At 36.3% G+C, this 19691-nt stretch overlaps 1 protein-coding gene across 1 annotated transcript in view; it reads right to left on the bottom strand.

The window, feature by feature from the left end:
- Nucleotides 1-18308, bottom strand: part of riox1 (ribosomal oxygenase 1) — a 40614-nt gene extending 22306 nt beyond the window's left edge. Inside the window, exons 1-5 of the mRNA XM_034018972.3 lie at nucleotides 18192-18308; nucleotides 7480-7782; nucleotides 3743-3888; nucleotides 2748-2847; nucleotides 1637-1750 (exon numbers count right to left, since the gene is read on the bottom strand). Coding sequence (XP_033874863.2) covers nucleotides 1637-1750; nucleotides 2748-2847; nucleotides 3743-3888; nucleotides 7480-7782; nucleotides 18192-18263 — 735 coding nt within the window. The 5' untranslated portion in view covers nucleotides 18264-18308. The remainder of the gene's footprint in view (nucleotides 1-1636; nucleotides 1751-2747; nucleotides 2848-3742; nucleotides 3889-7479; nucleotides 7783-18191) is intronic.
- Between the last annotated feature and the right edge of the window lie 1383 nt (nucleotides 18309-19691).

Raw genomic sequence — 19691 nt, 5'->3', positions numbered from 1 at the left:
CAGCAAGCCTAAAAATCAAACACACGGTTCTCATAAACGCAACTTCAACACATAAGAAACAGTGCAGTACTTCAAAAAGAATGTTACACAGTCATGAGCCGTTTAAACCCAATATAAATACAGTACTTATTTTAAGACTAGAACTGCCGAGATTCCAGACTCTACATACAACCGCCACACCCGAAAAATGTGCGGCTCCATTTTAAAACAGCTTCGATATGATAATGAAAAACAATCGGATACAACTTTAATATTTTTATTTATGAACATCATTCATAACATTTTCAGAGCAGAAACACCGTATTTACATTGAAAATTAAACTTCTTACCAAAAAAAGCACGTATACTGTAATAAAATAAACTTTACGCAATAAACTTCTGTGTAAACAGGTATAGAAAGCTGTATGCACATACAACATAAATAACTAGTTATAAAAATAGCATAAAACAAAAATATAACATAGCTTATGCAACGTGAAAGCGCTTTGAGTGAAACAGAGTTCAGTCTGTCTGTTCAGAGTTCTATTACAGCTTTCGAAGTACAATCTACGCAGAAAACACGCTATTCAACTGTACAAGTGCATTTGCCACAGACTTGCTGTTGATGTTTAGAATCAGTGTTTCAAGCACTCAACAGGATTATAATACGTTATTTCACAATGACGTTGATTTTATTACAAAGCCCAGTCTAAATTGTCGGCTATATTGTATTGATTTCAATATGCCGCATAAACTGCATGTCTGATGGTTGAAGCAAGTGCTTATAACTTATTCATTTTTTCGATTCTGCAGCTGAAACACCATATGGGTATTTAATCCAAATATTTAGTGACACTTAACAACGGACATGCACGAGATATTCACATATGCAGAGATATTTAAATTTGAAATGCAAAAGCCGTTCAAAAAGTGGCTGTGGCGGTGCTAGTGTTAACACAGAATAAGAGGGGATTGAGGTTAAACAACAAAAACAAAAAACAAAAGACAAAGAAAACTGCTACATTTGTATGTAGACTTGGAATGTAGACATAATGTTATGCTTTGGCGATTTTGCAACTTGGACTTTCATAGGGAATGGTTTTGAATTTATTCTTTCAAAAAAGGATATAAGGCTTATGTTAGGACTGAGGACTGAGTATGTCTTGTCGGGGTCCCAGCTTGAATATGAAGGAAATATTGCACCACTTTGTTAGGGGAAGTGAGGGGGTGGGGGACTGTTTTTCTGTTTATTTTACCTGCTAGGGTTTTGGGGGTCTTTTACTACCAGCTATGTCTACATTGGCCAAGATGTTCTGCCAAGCTAGGCAGTAATAATAATAATAATAAGAATACCTTCAATGACGGAATGTAAATGCATTTTTTTTTGTATAACTTTTTTTGTGTCAAGGTTTGAATCCCATTCAAAAGTAATGTCCAGTGCTAGATATTACATCAATTAAAAATGCAATCCTGGGGATCACTTGCGACAGGGCAGTTCCAGCTTGCTATAAAATGTTATACCACAAATGAGCTGTTGCATCTTGGGTAGGCTATTCTGGCTGCATTCTCAGTTGGAAATGCCCCTAAGAGTGCACTTCTAGGTACACTGAAAAACTACTAAAATTCTGATTACCTGACTAACAGTTCTAAATTTTACCTTGTAAAAATCCCAAACATTAAAAGGCAGTGCCCTTCCAGGCGGGTTATGCGTCTCTCTCTCGCCATTGCTGTAGCTTGTTACGTCTAGATTCACCCCATACTGAACATCATTCTGAAAAAGAAAGAAAAGAAAAAAAAGGATGGGTTATGGACCCAAGACGTTTACCATTATAGCTCACTCAACTTGTATCTGTGGAACTGCTAAAAATCACTGCCAACATACAAGGGTACATACAGTGGTAGCACAACAGTTTATATAGTCATAAGATGACACAAATCGTGCTATATAAAACAGAGGTGTGGAAAATCGAAGTCACACGCTATATGTTCTGCACATTTGGCATAACTTGTGGGCTATAAAAATAGTCGGTCAGTGACTTTTTTTCTTTATTCTGGCTTTATCTGGGTATAATCTGTCCATGGCCTCTTGAGGAGATCAGGAAAAAAAATAAAAATACAAGGTACTGGAGGACATAGAAATGTAAATTGAATGCACTTCTACAAGACGAGACAAATAAACTATAGCCTAATGAAACCAATGAAGACCTACAATTTAATAAAAAAAAAATTCAGCATTGTATCAAATTCAGAATTTACATTTCAGTACCCTAAAATATCATGCAGGTAGGGAATGAGATCATAAAAAAAGCCCTGAAAAAAAAAAAAGGAGGAGACCAACCTGTATACTAGGACATATGGCACATTCCTTTTCACAAAGATACAGCAGGCTTTACACGAAGCATAGATAGGTGTGCAGAACATTTAGGAGAGGTTAACTAAATTGCAAATGGCATTGACCTGAATTTTATTGTGAAGAGTAACAAGCCATACTTTGCCATTTTTAATAGCTGGCCATGGCTACCACTGTAGCACTAATACTAAGCAATTTAAATCAGCAAATTAGAAAGAAAAGTTAGCTAAAAGGATGCAGCCCATTTATAATAAAACTGTGCTTTGCTTTCTGAAATGTCAAATCCAGGATTTATTTTTAAACCAAAACAAAGAATGTGTACTGTGTCTACTGTTTATCCAGAGATACAGTTAACAGTAAATGGTACCCTTAACTTGGTTTTGGAATGTTTCTCTTGCACTCACAAATACTGCCTTACATCTCTCAGAATCCTATCAAACTCTGCTGTGGAAAACAATCCTTTGTAGTAGTCTGGGTTGTGTCTCCGGATAAGTGCAGGTTTCTTTTCCCATATCTCACTAAAAAAAAGCATATACATAAACATGAGGTAATAAAATAAACAAGTCTGAATTCAAGTCTTTTGTACAAGGCTCAAAAACTAAATCATAAAGCAAAAATGAAACCCCTAAAATGTACATTTCCAGGTCTCTACATTGCTTACTTCTTGAACTATTGGCAAAGAAATTTAAATCAACAGATATCCTGGGAAAAATAAAATGTATGAACCAAAGTACTATCTCCACATTTAAATACATTTTAAATAGTCCATGTGAAGCTGCACAATGATATTTGTTTAGTTTCTATAGCTAATGTATTATGAGCAAAATTTCTTCTGACTATAGTATTCTGGCATTCCATTTGAACACTACTGCTTTTGGCTGCTAACAGCTAACTGGATCCCTTATGTGTAAATTGGTTCTTTCTCAGCTTTCAGTTTTTGCAATTAGAAGTTCACATGGCTGTATTAAGGAAATCAACAATAGCCTTTGCTGCAGATTAAATCAGACACCACAACCTATTTTTTTTAAACCAGAAAAATACTTGTGTTTCATTAAAAAAAAAATGTCAGTCCTGTTTTTACAGTTTCTATTCTATAATAATAATAATAATAATTTATTTCTTAGCAGACGCCCTTATCCAGGGCGACTTACAAGATATCACATTATTTTTACATACAATTACCCATTTATACAGTTGGGTTTTTACTGGAGCAATCTAGGTAAAGTACCTTGCTCAAGGGTACAGCAGCAGTGTCCCCACCGGGGATTGAACCCATGACCCTCCGGTCAAGAGTCCAGAGCCCTAACCACTACTCCACACTGCTGCCCTATTCTGAAACATTTCTGAAATATTAAAAAAAGAAAAAAACTTGATTGTCTTAGCAAGTGTTGGTAAGCAAATGTGTGTATCTACCTGAAGAACTTCTTTGCAGAGATTGGAGAGATGAACCACTGAAAGAGCTTGGCAGCCCTCTCTTTACTGTTCTGAATCTTTCCCAGTTCTTCAAACACTGTCTCGAGTGCTGGTCCAACCAAAGGCTTTGCGCTTCCTGGCAATTTCTTAAAAAAATTAAAATACATAAATCCAACAAACATTATTAAACAAAGTAGCCCCAACATAATATATCCACTTGTGCTGGAACAAATATCCATACAGCATTTCCACTAGAAAAAACGGCTGCCTGTCACAGTGACAGGGTCACTAAATGTTTTACCAGTCACAACACAAAACGCCATTTATTCGTCCGACATCTGTCTACTCAAAGCAATACACAAATCTGTATTGTAGCTGACGGGAGTATAGATAATGCCATAATTGAACAGGACACTGTTGGTTAGGGTTGTCAATGGAGGAAAGTCCTATACAGTATTAGCAGATCTTGTTCCTCTGGAGCATGGTATAGTATTTTTTTTTTTTTTTTTTTTTTTTTTTAAATCTGTCACAGCGACGGATTGCAATTCCGAAATAAAACAAACAAAAAATCTACAGGTTGTTTTCATTTGATCAAATAAATTAAAAGACTGAAGAGTAGAACACAGAAGTTAAATTGCACACAACTGTACTAGTACTTACATAATGTGTTGGAGCGTTTCATTGTTTACTTACAAAGAATGTCGGCACCCATCCGATGCAAACTATTTTTTTTTTAAACTCTATGCATACTTTTTTATATTTGTCACAGCAGCACTCAGCAAATTCCTATTAAGGCCCTTTTCAGCATTGAAGAGAGACATCTGTCTTTTAAGAAAAAAAAATTGTAAACAGATGCTGATGAAACTTTGATCAGAGCAGGGAAGCAGTCAGGGCGAATGTTACATTTTAAAATGTGAAAAAAATGTTAAATTCTGCTCGATTACATTGTAAAAAAAGGAATCGCTGATCAATGTATTAGTTGATTAATCGGCACAAGATTGATTGATTACCTACCGTCAAAACAATTAATCAATGCATCGATTACTAATCTGACCTTAAATTTCCACAGCTTCGATACATTTAATTTATTGCCATTAGTTAATTAATCGGTAGATTAAAATCAGTAAATTAATCAGTCCACATTTTTAATAAAGGTAATGATATTATAGTGGCTGTCATGCATAGTAATACTAAAAGATCAATAGAATCTAAAAAATAAAAATAAGCCCATGGGAATTTGGTGTTTTTAAAAGCATTTATTTATTATTTTAGTAAATGGAATACATTTGTTACATCACATACTACGTATGGAATACATCAGTTGTTTACATACTACGTACTTAGCTTCCTTCTGGTCCTTCTGAATCTAGCAGAACCTGAAGAACCGAAGATATTGAGCCGTTCGGAATCTTGTTGCAGGTACTCAAGAATACTGTGGCTACTGACAAGTGATTGCTTAACATGGAGAAAATGCAGTACTATAGGTTGATTTTATATACAAAAATTGAATTGTATGATTAAATTTTTTTAATTAATCTGCGATCAACTTTAGTTGATTAATCGGTGCAATTAATCTATTAATCAGAGCAACCTTAATTAAAACCTTGAGTGTGTTTCTTTTAGTGCCATTACGGTAGATAAACAATGTCAGTGCATTGCTAGGATACACACTTTAGGCCTCTACATTCACGTTTGATATACCCTTTGGTAAACTGAGTTGGAGTTGCTTCACTGGTAAGCAAGTCTATGCATTTTTTTGCACAAAAAAGTGACAAGAACACAGCATATACATTTTATGTTATGCGTAACTATTTAAAAAAAATGCCAATATTAAATCTACTGATTACCTTCTTTTGGTTTAAAGCATTTTGTGTTTGGATAATGTTGCAATATTATATTAAAAGCTGAATTTAGTATGGTAGTTAAATTAGTCAGGATTTGTGAGATTAATGGTTTTGCTTTGGACATAAAATGTTAACAGTAATTAACAATCATAGTTCAGATACAGTGGAACGTCACATATCCGACCGTCAAAGAACCACCCTGATCAATTAACCGCCTAGCTAAATAAATAAATAAATAAATAAATAAATAAATAAATAAAGGCTATGAGAGTAATGGCATTGGCAGCAACTGCAGCGTCCGCGATGGAACAGAAAGAAAGCGTTATAGCAATCAGCCTTTTGGTGCGTTCCCCTTTTAAGAGAGACGGTCTGTGTGTGTGTGTCAGTCAGCTGTGTGTAGCAGCGATGTTTCAATACACCAGAGGCCTGTTGCATAAAGGTGGTTTAAATAAAAAAAATAAAAAAAGTTTTAGTTTAAATTATCAGTTGAGAAAGCTTTGTGTTTTACTCTTTTTCGTGCAATGTGTTTGTATGATGGAGTGCACATGCAGATATTGGCAGCGTGTTGTTGTAGCTTTTAAATGCATTTGAATTAAACAAAGCAAGCTTCATAAACGCAATGCTTACCAGCCGTTTGTTTAAAATAGTCGAAGCAATATTTAAACCAAGCTTCTTATTGGCTGTTGGCAATATCAAGAAAGAGTGCGAAGTACCATGACAGAGATATTAAGAATCAGTTGCAGGTTACTGTACATTTACCGTTTGTTTTGCGTTTATTTTATTTTTTGTATAAAAGCTTTACGTGGAGGTGGCTTATAGCAAACCACATAGTAACAGTAGCCTAATTAATCTAGTTTACATTTGCTTACTTTTAAAGAATTTCCGTGTTTAATGGATGTTTCCTATTTATGGATGTGTAAATGTCATTTTCTATAGATGTTAGCAAATCCGACTTTCACAAATCCGCCTATACCCCAGTCCACAGGGGGTTGGATATGCGACGTTGTACTGTAGAAATTACTTCTGTTAAAGTTTTGTATTTTTTATTATTATTACAATGTTAAAGGGACATCTGATGCGGACACATGCATATTCTTTTCAGTTGTTAAACTCAAGTCCTTTATATATATTTTTTTTTTATAAATCAGAAGTGTTCTAATTTGAATGCAAGTTGTGCCTTTTTGTTTAACTATTATGCAAAATAGTGTTTTAGCTATTGGATCTTCTGAAAAACCTGTTCTTTATTTTGAAAAATAAAACGTCAATGCATCGATTATCGTTGATAAATGCCTACATGATAATCGAGTAAGAAATTAGGTTGCCGATTGCACCACTAATACATAGTTTTTGTAAAGTGGAATGTAATAAAAGAAATAAAAACAGTGAGCACATATTTTTTTTCAATGTACAACACCCCTTTTTTACCTTTTTTATTTGAAGTGTGTTCAAGTCTTGTCTATGGACACTCTGTTTATTGCGAAAACGCAACAATGGCAGGGATTATTTAAAAAAAAAAAGTGTGGTCTACTTTGTTTTTACCTGAAATACACACAAGTTGTTTATTTTATTTAACCGTAACTACTGTACTGCATCCTTTGTTTTGTAGTTAATTCACGAGGGTAAAGTAAGGCCTTTCTTACTCCTGGGATATTTTTCAACTTTAATACAGTGCTACATATAATGGCTTTGATAACGCTTTGAAAGTGAACGAATATCCGAACATCTATCTAAATCTTTAATGAAGATCCAAACATGAAAATGCCATGTTCGTCCCAGCACTAACATCCACTGCAAGACACTAACATGAAAATATAGGTTGACATGTCATAAATCTAGTTTATAGTATCTATTAACAAATGGTAAAGTAGACATGGAAAAAATGTATAGTATTACTGTTGGCAATGATGTGACAGTCTCAGCAGCATCCTGCTCCACTTTAGCTTTCTTCTCTTTTAAGATCTTCCCCTTGTGGTGCCTGCCATCTGTCCTTTCTGTCCCACTGCAATTCAACACCTCTTTGACACCAATGTTGGGCTTGTGAACACCTTCCTGCTTTGCAGACTTCATTTCGCTCAGCACATCTTTTGGGAGCACTTTTAGGACTTTGATCTTATTGTGTTTCCTCTTTGTCCTCCTGCTTTTCTTAGAAACATGTAAACCATTTTCTTCCCTTTTTACGTTTGGGGCATCTTTTTCCTGTGAACAAAAAAAAACAGTTACTAATCCTGTATTGCACTCCTATTTTAAATCAGTTACATGCCATAACAGCGAGTCCAAAACCACTCCGACATTACCGCGACGGACATTACAGCGCCGACCATTACAGTGACTGCCAATAACAGCACTACATCACCGCGCTGAGCTACAATTCCCATAAGACTGCGAAGTTCACAAAAGTGTCACTTACCAATGTACAGTACTAAGACTAGGGCCTTATTGAATTTGTGTTATTTTGTTCTGATTTCCATTTTTACTGTTTTAAAAAAATGCAATTAGGTTAATTTAAATGAACTTATGCACACCGCAAGCAAGGTGAACAACACAAAACCGTAAACCTACAGGCTTCTACTTTTTCCATTTGGTTTGCGTTCGTCTTCATTGGATTAAGTATTGTTTTATCTAATTGTATTGAAAAATAGTATTGTTAACTTTAAAAACGGGTTGTATTTTTTTAGTGCAGTGTGGGGCGCTCCGACGCAAACAGATAGGCCTGTTTCATAACTTAGTTACCATAATTCTTCTCTGTGTGAACATTGGGATCATACTATTGTTCAAAGTGACTGCTGTAATAGCAGTCTGTGTGAGGAGTAATTTTTGTGTTGTAATACAGACGTTAAATAGTCTGCAACGTTGTCCAATTAAGTCCTTATTTTCCATGATTGCATTTAATGCACGCGAATGGTGAATTAATTCTCGTTTATCCCTTATAGAATACCCTGCCTCATTTATAACCCAGCTACAGAAACCGTCCCCCCCGTCACCCATTCCCCCACTTTTGAAACCAAAGTTACGCCACTGCCTGTACTGACCATTAGTTTCACATTTTCATTTCAAACATGTAAATCAAGCTTAATGCTCTACTGCAAAATGCATTTTTGTTCGTACAGCACTTCATTCCGCGTTAACATTCTTTTGATTCCATAATTCCATCCGTACTCTCTTTAACACGGATTCCATAAAGCCCTATAAGACCTGAAAAAAGGCAATGCGATGGAGATACACAACAACGCAGGAAGTTGGTCTGTCCTTTATTTATGCAAGATGTATTTAGTGATCACGTGGAAGAACAGGTCAGGTTTCCTTAAAGGGGAAAACCATAGAAAGGGAAATATATCTTTGCGGAAAATATGCAAAAATAAGTTGCTCCTGCATATCTGCAACTTTCAGTGCAGGAAATTCACGCAGATATTTTAAGACACCAAGCTACTGTATTTTTTACCCAATTTAAAATGCCTGAAACGCTACAACAATCTCTAAAGAAGTGGGTGTCAGTGATGAAAGCACTACGAGCTACATTCTGAGTAGTTCTGGTTAAAATGAATAAATAAAAGTAGTGCTGGATATTTTAAGTGCAGTGAGACTTTATTCTCTCGTACGTGATTCTCGTCCGCTATCTTTAAGCATGATAGAAACTTAGTACACTGCAGTATAAGTAAACCGTTTTGAAAAAGAAAAGATACAGTATTAAGTTTATCTAGGTGTTTTGCAGGCGGTGACTTTCGCTTTAATATGTGCACACCGAAGGTTACGCACATATTACTCAGGCCCCGTAAAAGCCACCTATCATGGCTTGTTTAAAAGTACAGACTCGGGGCTTTCCAAAGACATATTCATCCAAAGACGTATTCAGCGGCTGGGTCCCAAACCATTCCCTTGCACCCTACACCCTTCGACAAGTGTACACTTCGCGTAACATTTTACTGACGTCACAGAGTGTGCACTTGGGTGAGCGAGGGAGTAGGGTGTAGGGTGGAGCCAAAAGCGTTAAATGGGACGCACTTCATCATCTTTCAGCGCCTTTACCTTTGACTGAGCAGGAAACTACGCAATTTTTTGTTGTCATATTGTAGTTTGGAAGAATGGCTGTAGCATTTGCACTATTCCTGTTCCAAAGAACTGTGGCAAGTAGGAAACGTCTTCGCCGTGCTATTGCCCTACTGAGTGAACAAGACGTATTTAGAACATTTTACACGTAGGCTATATGGTTATTTTTATAACTTTGATATTGGTTAATAAAATGCAAACTTTGCCATGTTACGAACGTGTACTTAATAACGTAGCCTAAAATTAATGTTTTTTGTGTTTGTTTAAATAATATTTTAAATAATATCTATTTTACTTTAAATCCAATAGGTAATATATTTTGCTTTATATTCAGTATCACTATGAATTGGCTAAAGGTTCTACACTAATTTATTAATCACTGCAAAAGCATAGAATGGAATGGAAGTGTGCAGGCTACATAAAAGCTTCAAATGTCACTCCCAGCCCAGCTTCACAGCATTTCTTTTCCCTGTGAAGAGGACATTGTTTGCCACATGCAGCTGGATCACTTTTAGGGTCTCTTCCTCTGTCCCTGTATTTCGTAAAAAAAAAAAATAATAATTTTATATTGCTCGCTTACATCATCTCCTAGTTTTATAGCTACCGATCTAGTTCATTAATTAATTGATAGATAGATAATTAATTCCAGCAATCTATATGTAATGAAAAGATTTTTCACTGTTCTTTCTAATCATATATTTAAATCGTGATCATAGATTTAAAAAGATTAATCTTATTATCTAAGCGACTCAATACAACATACATTTCACAAATATTTTACTTGTTAAATAAGTTTTCTAGCAAACTACATTTACATTATATTTATGTGCAGCCGCGTCTGCCACATTTGAAAATTGTTCCCACTTGTCTCCGCCTTTAACGCAAAGAGTTCTGGGACTTCAGCACAAAAACACTTCCGCAGAAGTCAACTGTTTGGTACACTCCGTTGAAGGGTGCAGTGAAGGGCACATAAAGCTCCCTTCACTCGTTCCCTAAGGAATTGGGCCAACCCTTAAGATGGCAAACATAGTACTTCCGCCCCTCAAGGAATGGTAATGAGTGAGCAAGGGTGCGGTTTGGGATGCAGCCAGTGTGTGTATGCGGTACTCCTAGTTGGAACTACGACTGCCTGAAGTTAAGCCTCTCATCATGTGACAGAGTTCACAGCTTAGGTTTCGTTTTGAGTCTAGTGCTCCGTCATTGTAGCAGCTAGACTGAAAGGGGCGGTATCGTTGGAAAGCTTAGAAGCTCAGCTTCCCACCCCCCATGTTTAGTTAATATTGAGGTTCAATGTTGCATTGTTTTTTTAAGCCATCTATGATTACAATATATATATATATATATATATAGCAGCGACCAAACATGACTTTTTACATATATTCTTCTGTACAACCTACAGTATGCCTGATCATGTTGCAACTTGCATAATATGAAAGGGAATTTTGTGGCCTTTTGTTTGATATGTTACATGCATGCAGTACAAACTATGCAGTAGTTAAACATACATAAATGACAACAGTGAAAAACAGGCGGAAACAGGGCTGAGTTTAAAGAGTTAAAAAAAGAAATGGAGCGCTGGTTAAAAAGAAAAGCACCTTTTTCTTCTGCTGCATGCAAAAACCTCATCAGGCAATGGCAAAAGCAATGGAGAGTGCTCTGTCTCGGTGATGAACAGCTGTTAGGTCTCCTGAAAGCAGCTTATTTTAAAGCAACACCAGTGTGAATGATTATACAGTAAAAAAAAAAAAACACAGTACTGTGCAAAAGTTTTAGGCAGGTGTGAAAAAATGCTGTAAAGTAAGAATGCTTTCAAAAATAGACATGTTAATAGATTATATTTATCAATTAACTAAATGCAAAGTGAGTGAACAGAAGAAACATCTAAATCAAATCCATATTTGGTGTGACCACCCTTTGCCTTCAAAACAGCATCAATTCTTCTAGGTACACTTGCACAAAGTCAGGGATTTTGTAGGCATATAGTCAGGTGTATGATTAAACAATTATACCAAACACGTGCTAATGATCATCAATTCAATATGTAGGTTGAAACACAATCATTAACTGAAACAGAAACAGCTGTGTAGGAGGAATAAAACTGGGTGAGGAACAGCCAAACTCAGCTAACAAGGTGAGGTTGCTGAAGACAGTTTACTGTCAAAAGTCATACACCATGGCAAGACTGAGCACAGCAACAAGACACAAGGTAGTTATACTGCATCAGCAAGGTATCTCCCAGGCAGAAATTTCAAGGCAGACAGGGGTTTCCAGATGTGCTGTCCAAGCTCTTTTGAAGAAGCACAAAGAAACGGGCAATGTTGAGGACCGCAGACGCAGTGGTCGGCCAAGGAAACTTACTGCAGCAGATGAAAGACACATCATGCTTACTTCCCTTCGCAAATCGGAAGATGTTCAGCAGTGCCATCAGCTCAGAATTGGCAGAAAACAGTGGGACCCTGGTACACCCATCTACTGTCCGGAGAAGTCTGGTCAGAAGTGGCCTTCATGGAAGACTTGCGGCCAAAAAGCCATACCTCCGACGTGGAAACAAGGCCAAGCTACTCAACTATGCATGAAAACACAGGAACTGGGGTGCAGAAAAATGGCAGCAGGTGCTCTGGACTGATGAGTCAAAATTTGAAATATTTGGCTGTAGCAGAAGGTAGTTTGTTCGCAGAAGGGCTGGAGAGCGGTACACGAATGAGTGTCTGCAGGCAACAGTGAAGCATGGTGGAGGTTCCTTGCAAGTTTGGGGCTGCATTTCTGCAAATGGAGTTGGGGATTTGGTCAGAATTAATGGTCTCCTCAATGCTGAGAAGTACATGCAGATACTTATCCATCATGCAATACCATCAGGGAGGCATCTAATTTGCCCCAAATTTATTCTGCAGCACGACAACGACCCCAAACATACAGCGAAAGTCATTAAGAACTATCTTCAGCGTAAAGAAGAACAAGGAGTCCTGGAAGTGATGGTATGGCCCCCACAGAGCCCTGATCTCAACATCATCGAGTCTGTCTTTAACTCTACTAATGAAGAGAGAGAAGCAACTGAGGCTGCCTAGATCCAATGAAGAACTGTGGTTAGTTCTCCAAGATGTTTGGGCCAACCTACCTGCCGAGTTCCTTCAAAAACTGTGTGCAAGTGTACCTAGAAGAATTGATGCTGTTTTGAAGGCAAAGGGTGGTCACACCAAATATTGATTTGATGTAGATTTTTCTTCTGTTCACTCACTTTGCATTTTGTTAATTGATAAATATAAACTATTAACATGTCTATTTTTGAAAGCATTCTTACTTTACAGCATTTTTTCACACCTGCCTAAAACTTTTGCACAGTACTGTGTGTATATATATATATATATATATGCAAAAGTGCCTCTTTTGCCATTCCTCCTACAATTTTGGAATCCCCCCCACTGTCTGCAGCATATGAGGAAAATCATTTTGAGAGGGGGGAAAAAGGGCTTTGCAAAGAATGTCATGCAAAACTAGACAGGATTACAGAATTCAAAGGCCAAACTAATAGCTACATAAACATGTCAGTGAGATTCATTCTCTGCCAAAACTATAAATTAGAGCAGCAATTTAGATCAGTAAAATGAAAAGTAAAGTACCATATCCAATGTATGCACATGTAAAAATGTACATTTACATTCCAAACAATGGATACCCCGTTATTCTGAAACTCTCAACTGCCTGTGCTAAAGTATATCCAGACCAGGCTTCATTTCAATTGTAGTAAGCGCTTCTGCCATATACATCACAAAATTAACGCAGACCATGCAGTAATTGCTGTGGGTGCCCTTATCAATTGTAGCGTTGCCTCTCAAAACTTAGGTCTATTTACAGCCATACTGGCAGCAGTGCCCTTTCAGCTACAGCAACTAGAGACACTTGTATTAGGAAGTGTTTGGGTCCAAACAATAACATGATTATTATTTGCATGGTTAACTCACACCATTCCATACACAACAGCTGTTTCAATATTTATGCCTAACCGGGATACTGAATCGTGATTTCTACTTAAATGGGATACAACTCTGGGAGACGGTTCTTCCCAATGCTATTTATGTTGTTTAATTGGGACATCGCTTCATTTAATTGGGATGCAGTATTTTCAAATGATGAACGGAGATCGCTTTTCAGAGCAAGACAGGTTCGCATAGCACAGTGCAGTGAGAACGTGATTACACGTTGAACTCTTGAAGGAGCTGGAGTCTCCTGTAGGTTCTCAGGCTGCTGTTGCAAAAAAAGTTGGCATGTATTTAACATTCATTTAGAAACAAAAAAGTGTGACAATGATCATCTCAAATGCCTCTCGTTTAATTGGGACAGACGTTTATTCAGGATATTTTTACTTCTCCCAAGGCATCCCAATAAAGTGGTACTGACTGTATAATGAAGGGCTTAAATGCAGCAATTGGTAAATTAAAACAAAACAAAAAAAATGAAAAGGTTACCATATCAAGCTGAAAAAAAACTTTTCTTTGTAAACTCCAATAAACCAATGTTGTCTTTTGCCACTCAAATCAAAGGGTGCCAAATAAAGTTTTGCATTAACACAAATGGATTTTTATCGTTTGTTGCATTTTGCAGCCGTATCTATCCCAGATATATCCGGTTACATTGTTTACCATCATGAGTCTGAGGAGGATTTAATTGTGCGGCAAGTTACATGACGAGCTGATAATATCTCTCGACTTCAAAGAAGCAGGCACGGTAATTTAAGATGTTACCATATTGAAAAACAGTCAGGCCGTGTTCAAAGGTTCATTCACTAGCCAGAAATTCAAAGGCAGTTTTAAACCGTCGAAGGTTCGTCAGGCGACATTCACGCACTCTGTGTGTGTGTGTTTCCCCCAAATGTTACACATGCAAAATTTGATCTTTTGATTTATATAATGCATATTACTTAAACAAAAATTGTATTAAAATCCACTACCAAATCGTTATATGTAGCAACTCTATGTGGCACCGCTGCCGTGTATTGGAGCAAGGTATATTATGCCAAAGAACTGGGGAGGTACCTATAGTGGTTGTATTGCTTCAGTAAAATATGTACTGAATACCTGGTGTACAAGACATTGTAAGAGAAATGCTATGGTGGAATATGTTTGAAACACCAAAATATACGTCAACATTAATAATTTTAATTTCAAAACCTGAGCACCGTCCGCCCCTCCCCACTCCAGCTCGTGTTATCCAGAGGCAAATCTTTATTTTCTTCATTCGCCACCTCGACAGCAAAGCGTTGTATAGCGTAAGCTGTATTGAAAGAAATGTCTCTGAAACCCCTCTGCTGTTTGGGATTTTTTTTTTTTTTTTAAATGCCCACATTACCGAAGAAAGTTGAATGCAAACTGTGCAAGCGACTGTTAATGTACCATGGAGGCACAACCAATCTCTGGGGTCACTTGACAAGTTCATTTTATTATTTTTATTTTCAGTAGTAGTAAAATGTGACTGTGACTGATAACCTGCTTGGAACAGTGACTGTTAAATAAAGTTTTGTTTTGCCAAAGTCCGCTGCAGTTGGTGCTGCCGCAATGCAAGCTTACTGTATACAGTATATCGCAAGCAGCATCAATTACGTGTGCATAAACATGTATTTATTTAAATTATAAAAACATGATTACTGTTTATATAACATATTTTTAAACTGCCTGTGCATGTTTCATTCCATGTATATGGCTTACCTGTATGTGATGGGGTGCCAGGCTGCCTCTGTAATTAGTGTTATTATTATTATCATTTTTACTGTTGTTTTCATTAGGATTTTCATTATAATTATTGTTTGTTTTGGATCGGCAGGGAGGGGGTTAAATTCCTCCCTGCCAAATACATGTGAGAATGTGGCTGGAGCCTTAATTGGTTAATTGTTAATTATTGATTAATTGGGCTCCAGCCACAGACCATAAAAGCTAGGAGGAATCTGTCTGGGTGGAGTGGTTTGGTTTGGAGACACAGAGTGTTACCTGTAAAAGTGTGTGTGTAATATACACACACACACACACACACACACACTTATTATACTTTTTTAATTTTATTTTTTTCCGGTGTTTTGTTTGGAAACCTTTGTTTTGTGTTTATACCTTTTGTTTGGCCCTTGTGCCTTTTTATTTTGTGTTTTGGTCAATAAAAGTATTTTGTTTCACTGCTTTTTCCTGACTGAGTCTTCTCTCTGCGGCTATCCTGTCACACTGTAAAATAGGATTTTCAATCAAATAAACTAGTAGCTGTGGTAACATCCCCAGTAAATTATGCAAATTAGTACCATCGAAGGTTCAAACCTTCCTTCGGTAATGTGTTCAGAACCTTCGGCAATGTGTTCAAAACCTTTAAAAGGTCAAAACGTACCCTTCAGTTTGCCTCTGGACAACATGAGCTGGAGTGGAGAGGGGCGGATGGTGCTCAATTTTCAAAACTTAATTATTAGTGTTGGCGTATATTCTGTATGTTTCATATTAAACACATTCTACCACAGCACTTCTCTTACACTGTCTTCTACACTAGGTATTCAGTACATATTTTACTGAAGCACTACAACCGTTATAGGTACCGCCCCAGTGCTTTGGATTCTGTTCTATAACGATTTGGTAGTGGATTTTAATACAACAACTTTTGTTTAAATAATATACATTATACAATTCAAAATATCTGTTTTTTGCACGCGAGTGCCATTTAATGTGCGATTTATAGTATTCACACATTGTCAAAGGAGAAAAAAAAATTAAAGAAAAAAAAAAACAGTGCTTTAATCAACCTAACGAACTTTCAAAAGGTTTAAAATTACCTTTGAATTCCTGGCTAGTGAACTACTCTACAAACCCAGCACTAATTTATTCGCTGCAGTTTTTGTGCCAGATGATTCTCTGCTATTTTTGTATTCAGACTTGCACCTCATATCACAGGCAAGATTATTTTTTTACTGGCACCCCGGGCTCAGGGTGCCCATTCGCACCACACACACCCAACCTATTGGGGCTCCCCGCCCAATTATATATGATAACCTCTTGAATTTCATAACTATGTAAATAAATACAACATAAATTTGTAGGATGTGCTAAACACATATATGTTTGTGTAGATCTTTCTCTTCTTTGTAGCAATAACCATGCAGCAGCTTGCACCCGAGCCATATTGCCTTCAAATTATATCCAAATTTAGCAGGACAGGGTCTGGTCCAAAAATCGAACCTGTTTTGTAGCGAATTTCGCATTTTTTTGTAGCAATTACGCTCAAGTGTTAAAGGCACTGTTCAATTCCATATGTTCGATTTTCTTTACCATAGAAAACGCAGCGAATAAATGCTGTAGTGTGAATAGCCCTTTACTGTTTTAGTATCACTTTAGGTCTAATAAGTTGTTGTATTTTAAGCAGTTGAATATGGTAGCAACCAAGTAGCTCCTAAAGTGGCACCAGCAACTGAATTTGGCAACTTTTTTTGGCCTAGGAGTCATTAGCTCCCAAGACAAAAAGTTAAGTCTGGAGTTAGGCTGCTGGTTGACAATAAATAAATAAATAAATAAATAAATAAATAAATAAAACACAAACACAAACACACAGCATTTTCTGAATAAATAAATAGTTATTAAGTTAAACTGTGTTTTTCATTCTATGGCCAATAATTAGCTTTATATATGAATCCTAAGCAATTACACGACATCCTACACTTCTGCCTTGAATTAAGTTTGGCTTTGGTGCCTTCTACAAATGTATTGAACTTAAGGCAATTTCGGCCTTACCCTTTTTGTTGCCAGTTTAGAGCCCTGTATAATATATATTTATATACCGGTATATCAAGATCAAATCCAATAAATAAATAAATAAATAAATAAATAAATAAATAATAAAAAAGCCATGGTCCAGGAAGTTAAGCAGAATAGGAATTAAACACAGCCAGAATTATTAAACAACTAGTCCATGCGTTTCTTTATGTTATTTATGTATAATAATACATTGCTGTGCTATCAACTTGCTGAGCACACGGCTATAGGTTTGTACTTATAAAAAAACGTTACTACAAAACAGCAAAACCGGGACGATTTAACCATTTTACTGTTTCTGACTGGGACAAAATATTAAGGCTGAAAACTGTGACAATCCCAGTCTTTCCCTGGGATGTCTAGTAGCCCAAGCTATGTATATAAAAAAAGAAGTCATTGTGCCACCGCCGCCATAAAAATTTGGCTTGGCATGTTTTGAGTGTGTCTCAAGGATTTTGGACATTATTGGGCTAGGCTGATGTGGAGCCTTCGCTGAACTGGTCTGTGCACTTTCAATGTTCATGTAATGAGAACCCTACCGTTATGGTTGCCAGGCTGACAATATAAATTCCCGGTACTTTTTTTTACCCATTCCAATTTACAAATTAATTCCCAGTTACATTATAACCAACGTATAACATTATTAATAAAAAATACGACTACGTATATTGAGTTTGTACCGAACTGGTCCAGATGATATAAAACAACGTGACGTTCATTGTTAGTATTGGATTTTCAAAACAAATTTACTGTCAAAATATATATATATACATTCCCTTCAACTCCACTAACCTGGTTCTGCGAAGGATTTTCGGCTGACAATGCTTTATAAATTTCGAAAGCAGAAACACGTGTCACCTTCATGGTGCTTGCAAGTATTATGAAACTACACACGACTTCCTCTCACCCTACGTCATCGCGTTAAAAAAAAAAACCGGACGTGCTCACTTATACAGATAAAAAGCGAGGATTGTGGGCCCTCTAGTGGTTGACTGAAATGGTGCTTTCCGGTGTTTGGTTCACATTTCATGCAATTATAAAATAAACAGCAAGGACATTTTGTACCATTTTAAAATACAGTATTGATTTCCTGATGCTAGAATTACGTGAGAGCATTATCTGTCAAATGCAGTGTTCAATAGTCTTGTGATTTAGTTTATATTTATTGTAAACTGAATGAAAAAACTAAATACTGGTGTAGTGTTAGAAAGTGGTACATTGTCACAATGTGGTACCAAAACTTGACCAGTGTAATGTTAGAAAGTGGTATGATGTCACATTGAAAGTGGTACGCTGTGAGATTTTGGTACAGGTGCAATCAATTGCGATGTGATGTGTTTTCCTATTGTCAAACAGAGGTACATTTACCATTAATTATACATTATTTTTTTGCAAACCATTAATTATACTTTGTTTTGTTTGTTACAAACTTAAACTGGAAACAGACAATCAATTTCTCTAAAAAGAAAAAAAAAATTCACGGTGAACAAGACAAAATGAGAAGTCCACCTTTTACTTGCAGAAGTAAAAACATGTACAAGACGCAAGGTATTGCATGTGATAAATATTCACATACTATTTTCTTAATGGTGGAAAAATATGATCAATTCAATTTAAAAAGATGCACAAGCAAGTGCAGTGCACTGCGTACCACTTTTTATCCTTGTACCTGAAAATAACACTACACCAGTACTATAAATGAAAACCTATAAAGTTAGTCCCCTAAATATAGGAACAAATAACATCAGCTTGGTGAAGAACAGCTAGGCATCATTGTATAATATTATATTCCTTTGAGCAATGATCTATACATTTTACTTTCTCAGCTGGTTTCACAGACCCCGATTACCACTACTGTTATCAAATGAATCATATTTTATTTTATAAAGGTTTACCATAGTAAAAGCATAGCAAAGTGTAATAAACATAGTGAAAACGTGGTAAAGCATAGCTAAGCATTGTAAAGAATAGCGAGGTATGGTAAAGCATATTACGAAAACATGGCAAACTAAGGTAAACTATGATTAATTCATAGTATAATCATGGGAAAAGCATGGGAAAACTGCTAAAATAGCATGGACAACTTTTATAAGGGTAGTCTTGGACTACTTTACCTAAAATAATATTAGTTAGTCAAAGATTAGTGATAAATTGGGGTCTGTGAAACCAGCCATAAATCTATACAAATTCTTATTATTTATTTAAGCATGGGAGCATTTCATTTATAACCTGTTTAATATCCTATTAGATGTGTTCTCTATCATTCTCTATTATTATTATTATTATTATTAT

Source organism: Acipenser ruthenus, chromosome 6, assembly GCF_902713425.1.
Source record: "Acipenser ruthenus chromosome 6, fAciRut3.2 maternal haplotype, whole genome shotgun sequence".
Lineage (NCBI taxonomy): Eukaryota > Metazoa > Chordata > Actinopteri > Acipenseriformes > Acipenseridae > Acipenser > Acipenser ruthenus.
Note: the sequence above shows the minus strand (reverse complement) of the source record. Positions and strands in the feature narration are given on the sequence as shown.